The sequence below is a fragment of the Nannobrachium achirus genome (assembly GCF_963921795.1).
Source record: "Nannobrachium achirus genome assembly, chromosome: 2".
Classification (NCBI taxonomy): domain Eukaryota; kingdom Metazoa; phylum Chordata; class Actinopteri; order Myctophiformes; family Myctophidae; genus Nannobrachium; species Nannobrachium achirus.
The window spans coordinates 62,758,808-62,778,620 of NC_137811.1; the positions used below are offsets into that span (position 1 = coordinate 62,758,808).

At 43.4% G+C, this 19,813-nt stretch overlaps 2 protein-coding genes across 2 annotated transcripts in view; both read right to left on the bottom strand.

Annotated features, from left to right (window-relative positions):
• Window positions 1-528: 528 nt before the first annotated feature.
• nppcl (natriuretic peptide C-like) lies at window positions 529-2,322 on the bottom strand (the record flags this gene model as incomplete). Its single annotated transcript, XM_080747907.1, has 2 exons — window positions 529-840; window positions 2,224-2,322. 2 exons carry the CDS (start codon window positions 2,320-2,322, stop codon window positions 529-531), a joined length of 411 nt encoding a protein of 136 aa, XP_080604033.1.
• Window positions 2,323-2,381: 59 nt separating this feature from the next.
• The window catches only part of ncapd2 (non-SMC condensin I complex, subunit D2), a gene marked incomplete at its 3' end in the record, with an annotated part of 32,657 nt that continues 15,225 nt past the window's right edge, over window positions 2,382-19,813 (bottom strand). Inside the window, exons 18-34 of the mRNA XM_080743336.1 lie at window positions 19,652-19,788; window positions 16,167-16,299; window positions 15,890-15,965; window positions 15,377-15,595; window positions 15,119-15,273; window positions 14,810-14,921; window positions 14,553-14,676; window positions 14,134-14,289; window positions 11,553-11,730; window positions 11,273-11,367; window positions 11,059-11,139; window positions 9,917-10,100; window positions 8,898-9,054; window positions 7,548-7,670; window positions 5,379-5,457; window positions 3,083-3,175; window positions 2,382-2,391 (exon numbers count right to left, since the gene is read on the bottom strand). Coding sequence (XP_080599462.1) covers window positions 2,382-2,391; window positions 3,083-3,175; window positions 5,379-5,457; window positions 7,548-7,670; window positions 8,898-9,054; window positions 9,917-10,100; window positions 11,059-11,139; window positions 11,273-11,367; window positions 11,553-11,730; window positions 14,134-14,289; window positions 14,553-14,676; window positions 14,810-14,921; window positions 15,119-15,273; window positions 15,377-15,595; window positions 15,890-15,965; window positions 16,167-16,299; window positions 19,652-19,788 — 2,112 coding nt within the window. The remainder of the gene's footprint in view (window positions 2,392-3,082; window positions 3,176-5,378; window positions 5,458-7,547; window positions 7,671-8,897; window positions 9,055-9,916; window positions 10,101-11,058; window positions 11,140-11,272; window positions 11,368-11,552; window positions 11,731-14,133; window positions 14,290-14,552; window positions 14,677-14,809; window positions 14,922-15,118; window positions 15,274-15,376; window positions 15,596-15,889; window positions 15,966-16,166; window positions 16,300-19,651; window positions 19,789-19,813) is intronic.

The following is a 19,813-nucleotide window of genomic DNA, read 5'->3' on the forward strand; positions in this document are numbered from 1 at the left end:
ATGTGATAACAATTTGTTGTAAACATAGATCCCACATTCTTTAAAAGATTCTGTGTTGATACTTAGATGGAGGTGGTGGGGGTAGGGGGATAACTCTGTCCCGTTGAACACCAGGCATAAAGTGATTTATCTATGCTACCTACGCTAGATGAATCCATGTAAGCGATACTGCAAGGACGTGCCATACTACAGGTTCTTAGAAGTGCTTAATAGTGCTTATGGGTATGTGAATGTGTGAATCTGTGTTTCCTTGTCATATATCATATGAAGCAATGGTTCTCAAAGTGGTTTCCAGGGATTCTGTGGGTTCCTTTAGGGGGTCTAAATTGACCCATACAAGTCTGTAACTCTGACAGTGTACAAATGGAACCAAATGAACCCTCACAGGTTCATTTGGTTCCATTTGTACACTGTCAGAGTTAAGGGGAGACCTTGAAATATGAAAGTTTGAGAAACACTGCTATGGAGGATGGCACTGCAGTCTTCGCTTTTTGTTTGTCCTCCTCCTTCCTTTTGCTATTCTGTCCACTAACAGCCCAGTCCGCTCATGGAGCCAATCCGGTCCAGTTTCAGCCCGAAGCATCCTCGGTTCCACCCCCTCCGTAACCTCTCCGGTTCCGCCCGCTTCTGATTGGCCAGGGCCCCCTTCAGCAGGCGGAGCCAGGGGGTCTCGGACTGCGCGGGCACGTCGGCCCACTTGGGGTACTCTGCTACCTTGACGGCCCCCGTGGAGAACGTGGACGGAGGGGGCTCCTCTGATTGGCTGCTGCTGCTCAGCATGTTCTCCAGGTCGTCCAGGGTCAGGAGGTCATTGTAGCGGTCCAGGAACTGACCCATGAACTACAGAGTGGAAAACCATAGACAAACACACACATGAACACAACCACACATACATACATGAACGTTGTGTTCATGAACAGTTCATATACAATCATAGTATCATACAGAAACACAACCACACATATGTATACAGTACATACAGAAACACAATCACACATACCTCACATTTACAGAAACATGCAGGCACACTCACACATACAGAAACACAATGAAATACTACTCACACATACCGAAACACAATAAAACATACAGAAACACAACCACACATACAGAAACAGTCAAACAAAACAAACACACCGCCACACATACAATTACAGAAACACAGTCAACATACAGAAACACAACCCCCCCCCCCCCCCACACACACACACACACACACACACACACACACACACACACACACACACACACACACACACACACACACACACACACACACAATACAGAACAATCTCATTGGGAGCATGCTAATTCAATCAATGATACATTTCATTACTCCTCCTCTCTTATCCTCAGTCTCTCCCGCATCCTTCCTCCATTCTGCCCTTTTTGATTCCTCGCTCATACCATTTGAAGACATTTCTACCTGATTAGATGACAGAGGGGGGGGAGGTCTCACAGACTATATGAAGACATTTCTACTTGATTAGATGGCACGGTGAGGGGGTTGGGGGACGGGGTGGAGTAGGTGGTGTTGACATGCAACACAGGTCATGAGACCAGGCTGTTGAAATTATGTAGGCTATCATGCATGTGGTATAACCACTTAAAATCCTACTTACATACTTGATTGACTGGAGTCCCTCAGGAATGTACAGGTCTATCCCAAAAAATTTGAATATTATGTAAAAGTAAGTTTTCTTGAAACTTTCATACATCTTTTTTGAAACTTTCATATATTCTATATAGAATGCTCATTCATTGAATTATTCCAAACCTTTTTTGTTAACATTTTGAATTTTTATGGCATACAGCTTATGAATACCAAAAGTCCATATTTCAAAATATTACACGAGACCACTCAAAACAAGGATTTATAAATTATAATAGAGAAATGTAAACTTTCTGAAGTCAGAGTTGCTTGAAGTCCAGTGGGAGGTTTCCACAGTCAGTTATGATTTTGGGTTCTATGGCATCTGCAATGCTTTTTACACAATATTCTATTTTTTGGGGGATAGACCTGTATACTAGGCCCCCTTTTTTCCCTCTACTCACAGCAGACACCACGTTGAAAGCTTGTCTGCTATTTTGGCTAAATATTTGCACCAGAATAGGGAAGCTAGAGTTCATGTGGTTAAGGATGATGGCATGCTTTATGCCAAAGATTCACTTCTCGTCGAACGCCCAGCCCATCGTCTATTCTACATTGCTCGCATTACATACCTGCACAGCGTCAGGGGACGGGTGCAGAGCGCGCGCCTCTGTGTTCTCCAGCGGTGCCAGCAGGAGCAGAATGGCACAAAGCAGCACAGGGCACAGCATGGCAGCGCAGAGAACAGCCACGAGTCACTAGAGGGGGTCACAAAGCCCGGGCACGACTTTCACACAACACTGGTACCACACATACACACCAGACACAACCATTATGAGTGTGAAAGCACACAGTGACATTGATACATATTCATACATCCAGAACACTGTCCTTTAATTCCAGAAGTTTATATTTGATAGTCTATTCTGTGTAAAGGCACTGTTGGAATGTAGCCATAATGAGCTCTGCATAAATTGTATTTGCAGTTTTTGCAGCGTCAAAAATGTTGCATTGAAATTGTTGGCAGATCTGTCCATCATATACAGTAGGTCTGTCAGTATCAAGGCTTTGATACTAAAGGTCTGGAAAAAGCCTTAATAACTGTGGACTTTGTATAAAACTCATGAAACTAACGGCATGGGTACAGTTAAGGTGAATGAAAGGGATATTGATTCAAAAGTTAATAATGTACATACTTTGATTTAGCTTTATCAATACAAAAGCATGCAGTATAAGTGACGAACAAGTCATGATTTAAAGAATTTACTGTTATTATAAAAACAACAAGTAAATCAATAAGATGCCATACTACACCGTACAAAACTATTTAGCTCATCATAATAGTGTATAATTCTTTGAAAAGGAATAAAACACTCACCTTCCCTGTGTGAGGCGTCTTTCCCGTCAAGTCTCTCGTGTGTGTGTGTGTGTGCTTGTTCTTACAGGCTCCTCTCCATCACAGTCCCTCTTCCTGCCTCAGTTACCTCTTACTTGTTTGCACCTGCTGAGAGCAGCATCACGATGTCTCTCGCCAGGCCCCTCCCACTCTCTCCTCCTCCACTCTCTCTCTCCATCTCTGTCACACTGATGGAAAACCAAAGGATGAATTTGGTCTCTTTGTTCACTTGGCAGAGGTTGAATGTTAGGGTATGAGGCCAGGGTGTTGCAGGGGGGCTTTTCCAGTGCCAGAGATCAGCCCCCACCCACTACCACCTCTTGTCATGGGAATGATGTCATGGCGTTTGAAGGGAGTGGAGTGACTGTCATTTCCCAGGGTGACTATACAGGAATGCTGAAGAGCCTGAGCATTTCCCTGCATCCAGGGAGCTGGCAAGGAGGCCTTGTGGTCCCATTGACATCAAATAAAACAAAATGACATCCCAGGCTCACTGTACTTGAGCAAGGTCTGCTCGCTCATACACACAGTGGTGGAATGTTAAAGTTAAGTACCCAAGTACTTTACTTACGGTTCTGATGTACTTTTACTTTACTTGATCAATAATTGAGTCAATAATTTATACTTCTACTCCACTATCTCAGATGCAAATATTGTACCTTCTCTCTACCCCACTAGAATTTTGAAAACAGTTACAAGTTACTTTGTAGATTTAGATTAGGAAACATACATTAACGATTAACCTATTGAGCCCTTCTATATACTTCGATTTGACAATAGCTGATCTACAAGCTCACAACATGCCACATCGGAAATGTGTTGTGAGCTTGTACATCTATTTTCGAAATATTGACCGTTTTGAAACTTCTACATTGTGGTATTGCTCATTTTCCACGTTTTAAAATAAATCTGAGTACTTCTTCCACCTGCAATGTATTTTGATCATGATTCATGGCCCATGCCACTGAAGAGCACTCCTTACTAAATTCAAAGGGCATGCTGGAAAGGGTCAGTCCTGTGCTCTACCGCTCTAAATTAATTTAGGTAGTCATCATATTATCGTTACTGTCGGGTGATAACCGTGTATGTCCAAAACAGAGCTTTTATTACGGCATTTTAAAATAGTGAAAGTCTACAGCTCACAACAGGTCACATTTTGAGCTTGTAGATATGGCATTTTCACTACTTTTGTACAACACTCTTGTATGAAGCAGGGTATTAATTTACAAAAAACAAAGTTTAATCTTTGCCAGTTATTATAGAGATACAAGGTTTCTGCCTGAGAGCAATGTCATGCAGTCATTAGCTGCTGAAACCCCTCTATGACTCACCTGCACAAATAACCAATTTATTTCCATGATTTATCATTTTACAACTGTTCTAATTGTGTTGACATATAAACAACATCATCATTGTAACCTCTGTCTCTATCCTGTGAGACTAGATCAACACTGGTACGTATGTGTTTGTTTACAAAGTGCTCCTAAACAAATTACCAATTTAGATTACTTCACTATTAGACTCTGTAGGAGCCTATATCAAACACTCTATCAGGACCTATTACATTACATGTTCCTTGGGTCAACTCCGAACTCTGAAAGACGTAATGCTCCAGAGGTGGAATAATGTACAATGCACCTTAAATATTTTCAATCATCGGTCTATTCTTGGCAATACAAGGGTGGACAGGAACAGTCTCATGTCATTTACTGGCTCTAACCTTGCCCTGTAGCTTACTTACTCTTCAGGTATGCCAGTTTGGAAATATCACTCAGGGGTGCATAGTTGAAAGATTGAAAACACTTAACTCACGAAACTCATCTAGAACTTCATTCATGTGAAGAGGCTCATATTTCATAATTTTGCACTTCTGGACAGTGATCTTAATTAGCAGATCCTATCCCATAGTAGTTAAAGTTTAGGAATTTAGCACAAGCCTCCTCAAATGTCTTTAATTCCAATGTGTTCATATTATAATTAACTTGACCAATGTGGGTACCCTTTCTTTGAATACATTTATTCTGGGCAAGCTTGTTTCAATGCCTGAACAACAGGAAGTCAGTCTTTGCTGTGCCCCATAAAATATATATTTTAAAACGTGTTAAACAATTCACTGTGCCTCAATATTTTGTCTTTACCTAAATCAGTTTTCTTAAGTTTCAACCAAAGTAGTGATGTGAATCACTTCGTTTTTTTTTACACTAATCACATTGAAGTATAGATAACTGTTCATGTTAGGTTAATATGATAAACTACAGTTTTACTTCCCATCAAACGTTCACAGCTGTGTTTGAACCTCTCCATTTCCCGGCACTGCTTTAAACACAGCAACTTCTTATTCACATTAGCCTCCATCTCATTTGTCTCTGGTCCTTCCCAGGGCGTGTTGACCTCCCTTCTCTGCTGGGTAAGTTACAGTCTGTCAGAGCCATCTGCTCCCTGGACCCCCTGAAGCCAGAGCTCCACAGCTCTAGCAGGGTTACACAATACACATACGAGCCAACACATGACCCAAACCCTTTATTCATAAATAGACACAACCATGTAATCCCCAAATTGTGCGTCACACTTCATGGCACAGATTCATGTCTTCCTAGATCAATGAGATTTAAGATTGCACTATTTTTGTAAATATCGCAGTCTCAGAAAAAAGAGGAAAGGATAAACTAAAACATAACCCCAAAATATGTTTAGTCAAGGAGGAGTGTATCTTGATCATGGAATTAATTGCGACCGTCAGGCCACAGTTACTATGAAAAGCTCCACCGGCTGGCTGTCACGTCACACTTTTGCCCTAGTCATCTCTGCCACCGTTGGCCCCATCAATGCCAAACTTTGCACACACACTCCTTGGATGGCAAATCACAACCTCCACCCCCCATTTCTCAAATGGCCCTCTTAGCGCCACCATCAGGCCGATTTTTGCTAACACATTTTTGGACACTGCTCCTACAGATTTTGGCCTAAAATCAGTACTCAAAGCAGTACACAGTATCTCTAAAGTCATGTCATCAACATGGATCTGTCCCATTTCCCATATTCCCTCCTGAATGGCTACGATTGCCACAGGAAAAAGACGCAAGACCAGTTAACGGTCCATGTGCGGAGGTTGTTACAGGTTTGTTATTCTTCAAACAGAAAAGCAAAACAGCAATTCAATAGACATGGCCACGCTTCTAGCATGACTTGCAGCTTAGGATCTGCAATAGATACCATGACTCAGTGCACAAATTGTCCTAGCATAACATCGGATTGGTGATAAGTGTCATGTACAATTAAGTTGATAGTCAGCAAGTGCCTTTACATAATCAAACGCAGAGCGCTCTCCTTTTCCTCTTTTGGGAGAGGAGAGCGTGGGCAAGAGCAGGGAGATTAGCAAGGAGGGGGAGCATAGACGCATGTGATGTCAGCAAAGAGAGTGAGGAGCATCGTAGGAGAAAAGTAGGCGGATGAATAACTGGGGGAGAGACTCAAAGAGACCGATTTCGAGGAGGGTGAACGACTGCAATGGGCTGACAAGAAATAACATGCTGCCATGTTCAGCAGCAGGGAACAGGAAAGTGAAAGCATCTTACATGAGATTGCGTTAAACACTGACATTTAATGTGACACAACACGCAGGGAAAGGGAGGGGGCAAAGAGGCAAGGGAGATGGGAAGAGTGAATCGGGGCAGTAACAGTGTCGGGGCAAGCTGTTGCTGGCCAGAAGGTGCACACCACAGCTGTCCAAACACAAACTAGTGGACTTTGAGTTCTCCTGCTAATGAAGGTGTAAATCTAGCTGAAATGACCAATAGGACCCTCCCCCCTACACACACACACACTCACTCAAGTGCCAGCAGCGCCGTGGGTTCTTTTTATCCAGACCTCCAAGACTAAATAAAGCAGACTAAACAAAAACTCGATTTGCGAACGAACACAGTAAACAAAAACATGACTAGACTTTGGGACCATAAGTAGTAAATGGTGCATCATTTAATTTCATATGAGAGTTAGGATCAGAACTAGAATGGGATACCACTTAGACTGAAAAAGAAAAGTGGTCTGTTTTGCAAATACAACTTATTGAAATGTTCCTGAACTGAAGGTCTGATAAATGTGGATTCAATTTTTTGACAAGGATTTTCACACATTCTCGGCTCAAAATATTTTTTATTGACACATTCTCGGCTCAAAATATTTTTTATTCAATTAAAAATATGTTAAGAGACAAAATGTTGAAAATGTAAATGCTAGAAAAAGACAAATACAATAAGTCAGATACTACATCGAACAGACGGAAGACAGAACAAAGACGGATGAAATAAAGAAAAAATGTGACATGAAAAAAATTGGAACGACTGAGATATACAGTAGCTCAGTTTCTGAGACGAGCTCGTCGTGATGTGCGAGCTATCGGTGTGGTCACTTTGGGGGTCTCGCTTTCCGTCATGACGGCATCTGATGGCAAACATGAGAAAATAGACTAGGTCAGTTAAAGGGCCATTTCAACATTTCGATATGTTCAGCATAGAATCACCAGCACGTATCGCCACAATAAATAAAATGTTGTGCACTCACCCTCTTCATCCTCCTCTTCGTCACTGCTGAAAGTGATGGCTTGCTTCTTGGACTTGCGGGTCCGTCTTGGAGTGACAAAGGCCTCCTCGTCGCCACGCTGGGAGACCAAAGCCTTTGATGGACCTGTTTGACAGTGGGTAAATCAGACGGTGTGTGTTAGATCAAGGTTTCATGGTCCTTTGAAAGAAGCTTTGTGTGACATTCAACATAATTAACTAATCGCTGAATTTTAAAAATGGCTGCCAAATTGCCAGGATGCCAAATTTACCCATAATAATAAAAATAATAATGCACGCCCATGCACAGATCATGCACCACGTGTGTGCGCACCGTTCACAGCTTTCAAACAAAACAAAACAAAACAAAACAAAACAAAAAAAACGTTTGGAAATCCGTTCAGGCATTCATGAGATAGCAGCCATTGTGTTTTCTTCAAATGTAAACAAACATGGATGCAAAGATGGGGTTGGTATGGGGGTCAAACATGCAATTTTGGGATCGCGATCATGCCTAGTAGATAGAAGGAAGTCCAAAAATATATATATTTTTTTGCAAAAACAGCCCAAAGCTCAGGAAATTCGGGCGTGGCGGCATCAGAGTAGAGGAATAACTCGGGGAAACTCGTGAGGGGCAGACAATGAGTTAACTCTCTCAGCCACGTGGAGCACCTTATTAAAACCGGATTAAACCGTAGTTCATCTGTACTCGAATTAGCCGACCGGAATTTTCCGTACTAGGTCATTAAAACCGAAATAAATGATAATTATCAAAAAACAACGATCGGCCGCTGTCCTCAGTCTCTTCTTCGGCTGGTCTAAAAGGATCATTCTCTCAACCCTTGCACCGGAAGTGCTTCTGGTCACTATCCCTTCTCTATACCCAAATTCCTGTTCACTTTCATTGTAGGAGAAGGCGTCAGCATAGCATCTCTCGGTTATGTTTTCGACCAGATACAAGTTGAGATCGGGGCTTCATACGGACTGGATTACAATCGTTTATCTCCATGTGCACGGATCGTGCACGCGAAACGCACAGGGGGGAAGACGACTCGGACAAAATCCCCACTATATGCCAATGGAGATGAGACACTTCGTGGTGAGTTTTAACCGGGGCAAGTTACAGAAGAGAAAAAAAGAATGCTGCCATCCTAGAAGGCACGCGTTGATGTTGATGTTTATAATCCTATTATGATGTCTCAGATCATAATACAATGATAGAAATTTCCGGCTAGTCCACAACAAGCCATTCTGGCCAGGCTGGGAAAGTGTGTTAATAATGCAACATGCACCTTACAGACAAACCCCCGTTTAATTTGGTGGCTCATAAGATTCAATACAAAGAGATGCTGACCTCTCTTGGCCTTGCCCCGGCCTCTGGTGGCTTGTGGTGTTTGACAGATGGACTTCTGTCCAGACCCGCCCTCCTCCTCGTTCTCAGGGCTCTCTACGTTCTCCAGCCCCCGTGTGTGCACCGCTGTCAGCCGCTTCTCAAACTCATCCACCTGGGCCTGGTGAAGACAAGCCTATAGTCAGTAGCATCCTACACATGCACAATACTGTGTGTGAATATTGTCACTGTCGAGCAGAAACCTTGTATGTCCAAAATTGTACTTTTCAGGAAATAAAAAGAGACCGTGTTCAACGTGCAGCCAGCTAGAAGAACAGCCATTTTACTTTTTTGTGACACTGTAGTATCTAGTACTGACATCACAGACTGGCATGGACACAGAACACCATGTATGGGCTTAAGGATCTGCCCAATGGGCACTCCAACATGGAACACCATACATGGCATGAAGATCTGCCCAACTGGCACTCCAACATTACTCTGAGACTCTTACATTCAATCCCTCTGATACTGTGCACTGGACTAGTAGCATTCATTTACAATGTTAAAATATAGAGATCATGTTTCTGCGTTACAATTTAGGGATAGAAAATTTGTCTTTTGAAGGCACCTGATGGATGGCCTTCATAGTCTTTTTTCACGCCTACACACAATTTCTCTTCCAGAGCTGAACCTCAGCCACTCTGACCTCCAATACGACACATTTTGTTGGCAGTATATCATTTTGTCCCCCTCCAGCCCAGCTCTGAATGTCAAGACTTAACCAATGAGATTCCAATCCGGAAAGAACAAAATTTGATTTGGGCTGCCAGTGTACACTAAATACGTTGTTTAACAGCTGATGGCATGGTGGTTGGTGAGGGTGTGCAAACCATCTGTGTGGGAATGTATCTGTATACATGTATGTATCCATGTCCGTTGTTCATGTTTTTATGAGACCCCCTCGAAAATGATACAAATCTGACTAAAACACAGACTTTTGTTTCCACTTGTACAGTTAAAGAGCTGGTCTGTTGTGGTACCTTGAGCTGGGGTTTGGCTCCACGACGGAGCTTGGCAGTGATGGAGAGCAGAGGCTGGTAGACCCCAGGCTCTGTCAGCTTGTCGCTGTAGCATTCCCAGCACTCCTGCAGTCTCTTCAGACCACGCTCACACATGGACAGCAGAGACAGGGACACGGCCACGTCACACCACTGCCGCTCAGTCCTAGGGAGAGGACATGTGCACATTATGCTTATGGAAGTAATGTATTGGCATGCCGTGCATGTCTTGAGACAGGGAGAAACCACTACAATACCCCTCTCAACAAACCTGAAATTCCAACTGGAGTGACTCAAGGGAAAAACTGAATGAATTACATGCATGTCCCAGATAACAGAGGCTGTGATGTCTATCAATCCATTCATAAAACGTAGGGCGGAAGGGAAACCTGATTAGAAACATACAAAAATGGGGCACAGTAATTCAAAAGCCAGGACAAAGAGCCCAGGCTTTCACCCATTTCTCCCTCCCCTCTTGGTACATGTCATTATTTGTAGACGTACTCTCTTTGTGGTCCAGGGATGGATTGGTGACGCACAGCCAAGCAGAAGACCCCAAGCAAGCAGAGGGAACTGAATTACAAAGCTAATATGGAAGGTGGATGGTCATGAAAGAAAGGGAGGGTATGGCTTTGAAGTATCACGCCAACCCTTCAATGTCCGACCCTGGCAAGAGGAGGAATACTTAAGGACACCAGAGAGAAACGCTTAGGATAATTTAGAGAAGGAACAACGAAAATGGAAGCTGTGAGTTAGTTCGGGAAAACTAAGACTCTTGCGTCACTCTTCAACTTCCGTCTCTGGTTTACTACTCCTCCTGGAATATTGTGTCTCCTCCTCCCTACTGGTTGCTTGCAATATCTGGGATCTTGGGCAGCTTAGTCTTATTGCACCGAATTATCACTCAAAACAGGAGGAGCAATTGAACATCTGAAATGTCCAGTATGAAAATACATTAAAGAGGGTGCAACAATTAATTAAAAAAAAAATGTTAATTTAAGTGCACACATGTAACCACATTATTATTTACATTTCTACACTGTCAGAGTTAAATAAATACAGAGGATTGTAGAGAAAAGGTGAGACCAAATATTAGTAAAAACAGGGAAGAAAGATGTGCTCACTTTGCAGTCCTGAAGCGCTGACACAGTTTCTCAACCAGAGACTCTGTCTGCCTTTCTTTGGTGATGTATGAAAACAGCTGCCTGAAAAGAACAAACAAAATTTACATTTTAGTTGTCGTCTTGAAAGAACAAAATAAATAAGGGTTTAATTTGGTGTTCCTCTCAAAATTCCTTATTTGACTCAAGTCTGACAAGGCACATGACACGCACTCACTTCATGATGGTATAGAAGTCTTCTGTGCTCATGCCTCTCTCTGGATCAGACAGTCTGCTGATGATGTCTGGCAGCAGGTTGTAGATGGCGTTATCCTGAGGAAGTGTTTAAGGCTGTTAAGAGACATGTGCTGTACCCTCCACTTGATTGCTCAGTATCTAGTCTTTTAGATTGTGTGATTAATAAAATACTACTATACTATTGATTGCAGAGCCAAAAAAGGAATAAAGAGGACTTATTTGTTCTGAAAGAAAATACACATTTCTAAATGTGTGTGTACCTTCGAGGCCAATTCGTTGAAGAAATTGAGGGCCAGACTGGCGATGTGAGGATGGGGGTCAATGAGCAGCACAGCCACCTCGCTGACCTGACCCTTGACCTTCAGAACATCTTTAAGCACGAGCTGGGTCAGCACGGTCACAGCCGTTTGTCTCACTGACGGAACCTCGTCACTCAGCCTGAAGTGAGGAAGGAAAAAGGATTTTATTGGTAGGGCAATTAAAATTGGACTTTATTCATATTGCTCTCACACGCAGCTTCTGCATGTTGATACAGAGACACGCAGCTTATGCATGTTATCCCAGACACGCAGCTTCTGTATGTTGTTACAGTCTCTGTATGTTGTCCCAGACACTCAGTTTCTGAATGTTGAGGCACTGAGGCCAGAGTGGCATGGATTAGACAAGATCACAGTACTTTATAGATGGCCATTAAAGTATTGACAAAGCCAATAACCATGAATTAGTTCAATATTGTTGTGATAAATCATGCACAATTTGGTGAGGTTGATAAAACGTGTTGTCAACAGCCATTTTCACATACAGTAGCCATTTTCAACTACGCACAAATATATTGACAATGCTGTATATACTGTAGCTGTTATGCAGCCTACCGATGCTTCCTACCTTTTTTTACAAGCTTTTTTAAATTAGTTTTTAATCGATTTTTCCCCCCAAAGCGGTTATTGCTGAATGCATTTGCTTTGTCCTGTGTGTTATTTTTGTGTAATTTGTTTTTAAACGCTATTGAACTTTGTGATTTGCAAAATGGTAAAGTATGTTATAAATAGAGTGTTATTCTAGTCAGGCAACACATTTCCTGTTACGAGAACAATTAGCATTTCCTGTAATGAAGATTGCAGCAACAAGATGGCCGTCGCTGGCTCATTTAAGAATACAATGGTAGACAAATAGGATGGTACCTGATGGCATTCTGAAATACTTTTAAACAAGCCTGCCACCACGCAGTACAAAAGAACCTCATTAATCGTTTGTGTGGCAGAGCAGGGCTCCTGGCAGAGGATCAAACACACAAGGCCATGGCCCGTTAATGTTGACTTCTGCTAATGCCGGTTACAGCTGAATCTATGGCTACGCAGAGGAAGAATTATAGCCATAAAGAGGGTAATTAGTTTTAATGCCCTTATCAGGAAACTCCAGGGCAGGCAGTTGGAGAAGTGTGGCCTGGCGGAGGTGTGAGCTCGCGCGTGGGAGACAATTAGAGAGTACCGTGAAATGCTTATCGTGTAGGAAAATGCAGAGGACGCGAGGTGACGAATACTGCAAAAGCACAAAATGTTTCATACATCTTGAAAAGCCTCAGCTACAGAATAAGCTGCAATTATAATTAAGTAGCACACACGGTACACACCATAAAGGAAAGCAAGCAGTTCTGTTTCTATGTGGTGTGCATGTAAAACGGGAGCTGAAGCAGAAACGAACAGCAGTCATTATGGATATCTTTTTTGTCTTACGTGAACTTCCCTTCCCAGTGTGAGGGACACGTGGGACCCCTAGCCTTTCCCCCTCAATTATTCTGCCCACCCATCCATGTATAATTACAACACACTACACATTATTTGCAGGAACAATGTGGAACACAGTAGTAATTATGCGGTAGTGTGTCTAAAACCACCAGTGTCCAATTCTTAACAACGGTTCTGCACAGCACAACATCAGTGTGTGGTGATGTGTGTGTGTGTGTGTGTGTGAGATTCAGCAACTTGTTGGTGCATCATAGATGCCCGTCACCATAGATGGCATCCAACAACTGACAACGAGTACTGCACTAGTATTCATAATTTAACAACCAACCCGCTTCAATGCATCCATTTTCGAAACCCAACTAGCTGTCATTAAAGGGGCCATGTCATGGTTGTTTAGGCTAAAAAAACCTGTATAAAACCGTATTATGAACCAATATTTATACAAAATTTTAAATTTTAAAAGCATGGTGTGGCCCCTTTAAAGGGAAGGAAGAAATAAATACAACAAGTAGAGAGACAACAGAAAGTGAGTGCGGCAGAGGGCGAGCGAGAATGAGTGAAATTAGGTAAAATAAGGTTATATTCTTTCCTGCTACTGAGATGGGAAAACTTCACTGGCAAGCCTAGAATGACTTGTTGATGCTTTTTGATCCACTTCAAACATGTCTGTCTGTCTTCAAACGGGGTGCCACCACACACTAAATAAATCAGCTAATTGCTTTTTTTCGTGATATTTGCCCCAGACAACAATCTAAGTTCTTTTGCTCTCCCTCCATCTCCCGCATGCACGCCACAGTGTTAACCTAGCATCAGCTGATGCCCTCTGTAACAATGTATGCTAATGTATGCTAGATTCAAGATTTCAAATAAATTAAATGTTCCATTATTCCTCTCTCCCGTGGTGCAAGGGGTACTCAGCATGATGCAGTGTCTCAGGGAGTATGTGACTGTTCAAAGTTTGGGAATGACTGCATTATTAGAAATAACATCAAGGTTGGAATGAGTTAGTCCCATTTGCTTGCCTAGCTCCAAACTCTACAATATGCAGTTATGCATACTGTCCACACTTCTTGAACCCAGGTTGGAAGCCTCTTACCTGGCATAGAGGTTCTGTGTCCAGGGTTCCAGGATGTTGGGGAAACGTACTGTCAGATCTCCCAGAGCCACGATGGCATTGGCCCGTACCACAGGAAGACTGGAGCGCTCCAGCACCGTAAACAGCAGACGGATGTGCTCCTCACACACCGATGGACTGACCCAGGACACAGACATTTTCTTGATTATGTTAAGTCAATCATTTTGGTCAGTCTGCAAGTATAACAGTTATAGTGCGGCTGCACCACGCATCTCATGTTTTACCTTTTAGTTTCTACTAGACTTGTGTATAGGTTTGAATTCATTATAATAGGATCATTATTTGGACAGAAATCAAATTTTTTGCCATGCATGCAAGCCTTCTTAACACAGGCCGTCTCTGATAATAATGTAAATGTTTTTTTATTTGTGTCTTTTCACCTGATCATCATGAACTGAGAGAGGGCCAGGCAGGCTGCGGCCGTGAGCTGTGGGTGGGAGTAACGTCCTGGTGAGCTGCACACTCTGACCAGTAGGGGCAGGAAGGCAGAGAGCAGGTTTTCCTCTAAAACGGTGAGAATATTTTCATCTTTAATAACCACGGGAGAAGCAACACTTTCTAGAAAAAGCAAGGATAGGACTTGCTGGTCCATGTCAAACAGTACATCAGATAATCAGGTAGAGAACAGGGTCATTACCAGCCAATAGTTCAGTCTCGCATATCTTCCTGATGAGCTCTGCCTCTGCGTCCTCGGCAGAGGCGCCAACCAAGCCAAGCTCCTCCTCCACAGCACTCTCATTGGCTCCCTGCTGTTGGCATAACAGGCATAGAACTAAGACTATAGTACGTCATCATTTTTAGGTCACCTTAAAAATTACACTACAAGTGCATCTGTCACTAAGCTGATGAAGGCACAGAGCCGAAACGTGTCCATATCGTATGACATATACCAAGGTGCCCATCTTGTTTGAGCTAAGGACACCCTAATATTTCCCCTAAAAGTTACCTTTGATTTATTGGAGGGCCCCTTCTCCTCCCTCTCTTCAGTCTCAACTCTCCTCCTCCTCAGCTCCATGCTGACGCTGCGCTCTAGGTGAGACACCTGCCAGAAAGCCACGCAGCCACATAGGGACAGCAGCTGAGCCAGACACACCGAGTTCACTACAGGGGACAGAGGCACAAAGAGACAGGAGATTAAAAAGATGATATCAAGTGACTGAATGTTGGCACACAAACGGGCACAACAAATCAAGCAACACCTCACCTTCATTGCTGGGGTCATCGCTGTCCTGAGATCCACACTCCAATTGGTCACCGTCCTTGTCCCCAGTGTCCCCAGTCTCAGCGATCTGATCCATTAAGAGGCGAGCGCATCGCTGGAGGAGGTGGGAGCAGAGCTGGTCAGGGGACTCAGCCAGGAAGTAGATGACACGGACAGCCTGTTCCATGAAGCTCTGCCAATAGGGGTCCTCCATCACCACACCTGGGCCACACAGGAAGAGAGTAAAGATGGTCTTTTAAGGTCTAACAATACATGAATATCAAAAAGTTCAAGACACTGTATAAAATTCCATAAAGGAAGATTTTGTTGTTCTTAACAAGAATCCTTACTGCAAACTAACTTCACATTCGGAACAAAGTCAACCCATTGTGAAACAAGACTCAAATAATAGCTGTGTGAAAACCTCTACATTACAGCTTAGCTGTGTGAAAACCTCTTTACATTACAGCTTAATCTTCACACTTGCCCCTGCCTCCTAAGTACAGTGCATTTTACCTTCAGCAATGGCCTGTGTGAGGCAGGTGAAGAGCTGATGGTCCTGGGGCAATCTGAATGGGGCACCTTTAGATTGCTGGAAGAATGGAACAAGTAAAACATCTTCACTGTGTATCGAGATAATGAGATAACCGCCAGTGAAAAAAGCCAATTCTACAAAATGACTGCATAAAATGACAGTTTACATTTGAATATAGTAAACAAACATAGAAATCAATTCATTCATTGTTCAGTGTGTAGCGAGTCATTGTTTCCGTGTGTGGTGCTTTGTTCTTACCCTGACATGGTCTGTAATGCTACAGATAGTGATGACAGCATCTCTGGCCAACAGGAAGTCTTCAGTCACTTTCTCACCCAGCGCCACAGTACACAGGGTGTCCAGATTACTGAGGACAACCTCCCTCTCTGCCCTGTTAATGGACATGCACATAGACATCAAGTCATTCAAATTTGATAGACCTTTTAGCGGCCGTTAAGACAGTTCAAAATTGTCAATCTGCCAGCATCTCCTTACTAATACACTGTTAACTTCATGCTGGCATGAAGAAACCCCCACCCACACACTACAATTAACCTCATTACCTTCATCTGCATTTACCAGTGAAAATGGCTGCTTTGAAAAGGATCGACTCCATAATCGTACCATCATTAACCAGCCAGGAACAATATTGTAAAATTGGCATTTCCACCTCACAATTCTGAATCACACAGACACCCGGTGTGCAATCATCTCCAGTGTGCAGGTGACTCCCAGTGCATTTACATTTGTCTTAAAAAGGCTTTACCAGTGTAGCAGGAAGTGACTCAGATATGTCCAATTCAGGGTGGACACAGTTCAGGTACATATACTGTATTGACACACAATCGACAATTCACTCAATTTGACTATTCAACAATTCACTCATTTTGACTATTCAAACAGACCTGCTCAAAAAATATATTCTGTAGTTTGCCTCATACAAGAAAGATAAACACAGTATAGTATATTGCACACGATGTTGCAGCAAAAGCCTTTCAACTTGCATGTAATACAGTACAACCTTAGCAATATCAAATGTACATATTTTCACCCACCCCGTCCCCCACACGCCATGTAAGGCTGGGCAACTCTAGTCTATACAGTATTTCCATTTATCAGCTGCCTGTCCCCTCTGTTGGCCTTCTCAGCCCCAGCCTGCTGCCCGAATAATGTGTGTGGGAGGCCCGGTTAGCAGAAGCACATAGGAGATTAAACAGGTTATAAATGTTGCCTGGCTGGAAGAGAGGCAGCACAGTGTGGGAGGACTGCAGATAGTTCCCCTCCTCTCCCCCTCTCATCCTGTCGCTTACCCTTCCCCTCCAGCGGTGGCCGTCTTTGAGAGAGATTGAGGGGGGGGGGGAACATTTTTAAAAGAAACATTCAGTTGAAAGTGCTGGCGACGAGCCAAAATGTATCTGGTTATTACTTTTCAGTACAATGCAGAGCAGCCAGGGCTGAGTTCTGGTTTTGACTAACCACATCTTTTCCACTCAGACAGCTGAGGCAAGGACAAGCAATAAAAAGCTCTGGGCCTGGATTGGGAGTAAAGCTACACGTTCTACCCCCTCCCAATTTCATTTCTGAGCCTACCTGAGAGAACAACTGGACAGAGTTGAAAATACAGAAGCAGTTCTGCTCATCATTATGTCTAACATGATTAAATTGCCCTCCTAGCAGCCCTCAGATTATTAAAATGCACATAGCCAACTGAATCAGGTGTCTTCCTGCCTTCATTAAAGTGATGTTACTCTTTGCTTTGGTAGAACTATGGGATGTATAGATTACTGGCCATGAGATGAGGCAAAACACTCAGTAATTTTTTAACATTTATTCCTGTGGTCTGTGATTGGAGAATGAGTTACAGCAGAGCAGATACAGACACACTGTATATCTATCTACAAACATATGCATATCTAGCTACATACATAGATGTATCTATCTATACACACAAATATACATATCTACAAACACTAGCTACATCCATAAATGAATCTATCTATCTATATACACACACATAAACATACTGTATATCTATCTATAATACATTAACATACTGTATATCTATATACAACAATATATACACCGTATACAAACACACACACACACACACGCAATAAGACATACTGTATGCATCTACAGTACTTCTCTATATACAGATATACCCATATCTAGCAGTTGTGGGGTATGGGGGTTGGGGGATCAGTGGTTGTGGGATATGGGACTTGCCCCGCCAACACACCGACCCCCCACCCTAGGAGCACCCATTTTTTTTTGGGTGGGGGGGGGGGGGGGGGGGGATCAGTGGTTGTGGGATATGGGACTTGCCCCGCCAACACACCGACCCCCCCACCCTAGGGGCAGTCGGGGGGCATTAGGGGGAGTCAGTGGTTGTGGGGTATGGGACTTGCCCCTCCAACACACCGACCCCCCCCACCCTAGGGGCAGACACGGGGTATGGGGGGGCCCCTTGGATCTTAGGCTAGCAGGCAACAGGGTATGGGGGGCCCTTGGATCTTAGGCTAGTAGACACGGGGTATGGGGGGCCCTTGGATCTTAGGCTAGTAGACACAGGGTATGGGGGGGCCCTTGGATCTTAGGCTAGTAGACACGGGGTATGGGGGGCCCCTTGGATCTTAGGCTAGTAGACACGGGGTATGGGGGGCCCTTGGATCTTAGGCTAGCAGACACGGGTATGGGGGGGCCCCTTGGATCTTAGGCTAGTAGACACGGGGTATGAGGGGGCCCTTTGGATCTTAGGCTAGCAGACACAGGGTATGGGGGGGCCTTGGATCTTACTAGCAGACACGGGGTATGGGGGGGCCCTTGGATCTTAGGCTAGCAGACACGAGGTATGGAGGGCCTTGGATCTTAGGCTAGTAGACACGGGTATGGGGGGGCCCCTTGGATCTTAGGCTAGCAGACTCTTTTAAATTGCTTTTAAAAGTGTTTTTCTTTATGGTGATTTAATTGTTTTAATCTTTTGTTTTATTTGCTTCATTTTACTAATGTTTGCTCTCGTTTTTAAATGTCTGTAAAGCACTTTGGAACTATGTTTAGAAAAGCGCTATACAAATACATTTTCATTCACTTACCGTAATTACCGGGGTTATAAAAATAATTCCTCATTCTCCAATCACATAGTGCAACAACAGATAATTATGATGTTAATCCAAATATTGTCAGCTATCTTTGCCAGATCACAATACAACCCAAGATTCTAAAGTTGAACATAACTTCAACAAGAGACAAATTAGGACAAATTATCACCATCCTACCCACATGCTGCACTTTACCAGTAAGTAAAGCTTACCAGTAAGTGCAAATAGACATCGGCACCAACACTACCCATTGGTCGGGAATTTCTCGGCCTTCTAATTCAGTGTACTCGCATAAGCCTTTTTCTCATCACGGGGCTTAAAGAAGGTCAGCTTTATATGAAAACAATTTGATGTTGAAAAGGGTTCTAGGGTGGCAGTTTGGCCTCCAATCCCTCCATGTGCAGAGGGTGACTTGACGTTGCAGAGGACCCTACACTCTACACCATCAAGATGATACATATAAATACTTGTCTACAAAGTGCTACTAGGATACTTACAAATTGGGGCTGAGAGGCTTCTTAACAGAACAGTTTTATACCAGCTAAAAGTACAAAAAAAGCCCAGGTTCGAAAACAAATAACTGAATATCATCAAATGCTTTGTGAAAAATACTTCAGCAGCATTCATGACGTGTAGGACTCTTACCGTGCGGCCATGCCAAGCAACAGGACTGCAGCTCGCCTGTGCAGACCGGATGTGTCCCGCTTGCCGGTGAATCTTTCCCACAGAACCTGAACCACAGTGGACTGGAGAACGCTGCCACTGCTAAAGAACTCTTGCACCTACAGAGACGTGGATGGAAGGTTC